General features: G+C 37.3%; 1 protein-coding gene across 1 annotated transcript in view; it reads left to right on the forward strand.

The window, feature by feature from the left end:
- LOC107095554 (uncharacterized protein YqjL-like) overlaps positions 1-1,519 on the forward strand; it is a 47,759-nt gene that overhangs the window by 6,864 nt on the left and 39,376 nt on the right. The window contains exon 6 of the mRNA XM_015391693.1: positions 1,012-1,128. Within this exon, the coding sequence (XP_015247179.1) occupies positions 1,012-1,128 (117 nt within the window). The remainder of the gene's footprint in view (positions 1-1,011; positions 1,129-1,519) is intronic.

A 1,519-nucleotide genomic window follows, 5' to 3' on the forward strand; every position in this document is an offset into this window, starting at 1 on the left:
TATTTTTTATCTATTTATTGAATTAATCTAATCTCCAAAGAATAACAATAACTCAACAATAAGGATCCAAATTAGATGGTTGATCTCATAATATTGAGATCAGGATCGTATCTCGTAATTCTGAGATCAGTATCTCTTTATTCTGAGAAAAGAATAAAGTGATCATAAGATAATTACAAGATACTGATCACGTAATTATGAGATAAGTTGCCCGATTAGTTTTTTTCATTGGTAAATGCGATATGCTTCCGTAAACAGGCATAGGAGTACTTCTTCATGCTTTGGTGTAATGGCGGACCGCTAGCCAAACAGCGTATGAGTTACGCTTAAAGCCTTAGTATATAATGTCATAGTGGCACGTACACAAAATGACACAAAATGGACTGATTGACAAACAAGTAGCCAATCCACTTCACATGGTAGCCAAAGTGGATTGGCTAATGTTTTGTAGGCCCCACCACGGCCAGAGTTTATGGATTTTAATTATTCATTTTTTAAGGGCAACGATAATTCCAAGAATGCCAGCCATCAGTTATTTAATTTTATATGAATCTGGACATATATTTCTGAGAAAAATCCTCTTTCATACCAAAAAGTTTTATTGATGGATAAAATAGATTTATTGCTCAGCTTTACCAAAACTCCTGCTGCTGTAGGTTAAAACCTGCTCTAGAACTATCGGAAACCTCTGACCCCTCTAGTTATAAACAAGGGTTTTTTTCTACCAAATATGTCCCTTTTTTCTACTGTGTCAAATGAATGTTTCAGGAATTAAAATGAGAATTAATAGAAGTGGAACTCTGATGGAAATCACAGTTGTTTTTTGTAAAAGTGGCATCGTTTGCTTTGCATCAAATATCCTGTCTATTCTTTGCTCCTTTTTACATTTAGCTTTAGCTTATTGTTGTCTCCATCTTTCATGCCGGTGACCTCTGGCCCACCTGGCAGCTGGTATAAATGTCCTGGCCCAGTTTGCAGTGCCCTGATTGTGATGAGTTTAATGTGTTGCAGGATGGTGGATGATCTGCACCGACTCCTGCAGGCTGCAGAGATAGCCCCCCCATTCATACTCGTTGGCTCAGAGCTCGGAGCGCTCAACAGCAGGTTCTACAGCCACATTCATGACGTGTAAGTCTTCTAAGATGGAAACACAAAAAAAAAAAAAAAAAAAAAGGAGAAAATCTTCTGGGTTAAGTCTATAGAGGGTTTTGTTGTTAGGAGAAATGCTGCTTGTTCCCTAAGGGAATATTTCAAAGTGGGGAGTAGAAAACCTTTGCTCCAAACAAGGTTAATAAATACGTATTGGGATCGTAGTTCTCTATATATAACCTCCAGACAAATTGTTTGATTAATAGCATCAGATGCTTTTAGCTTTTCCAAGCAAACTGCAATAACTCTACACTATTAGAATATTCATATAGGGTTTGAGGTGGTCTGCAACGTTAGCTTAAAACCACTCCCAGAGACTGGTCCCATTTAATAAGTCATCTGAAGGCAATAATAACTCTCTGCAGTATTA

Source organism: Cyprinodon variegatus, unplaced genomic scaffold, assembly GCF_000732505.1.
Source record: "Cyprinodon variegatus isolate N-32 unplaced genomic scaffold, C_variegatus-1.0 Scaffold556, whole genome shotgun sequence".
Taxonomy (NCBI): domain Eukaryota; kingdom Metazoa; phylum Chordata; class Actinopteri; order Cyprinodontiformes; family Cyprinodontidae; genus Cyprinodon; species Cyprinodon variegatus.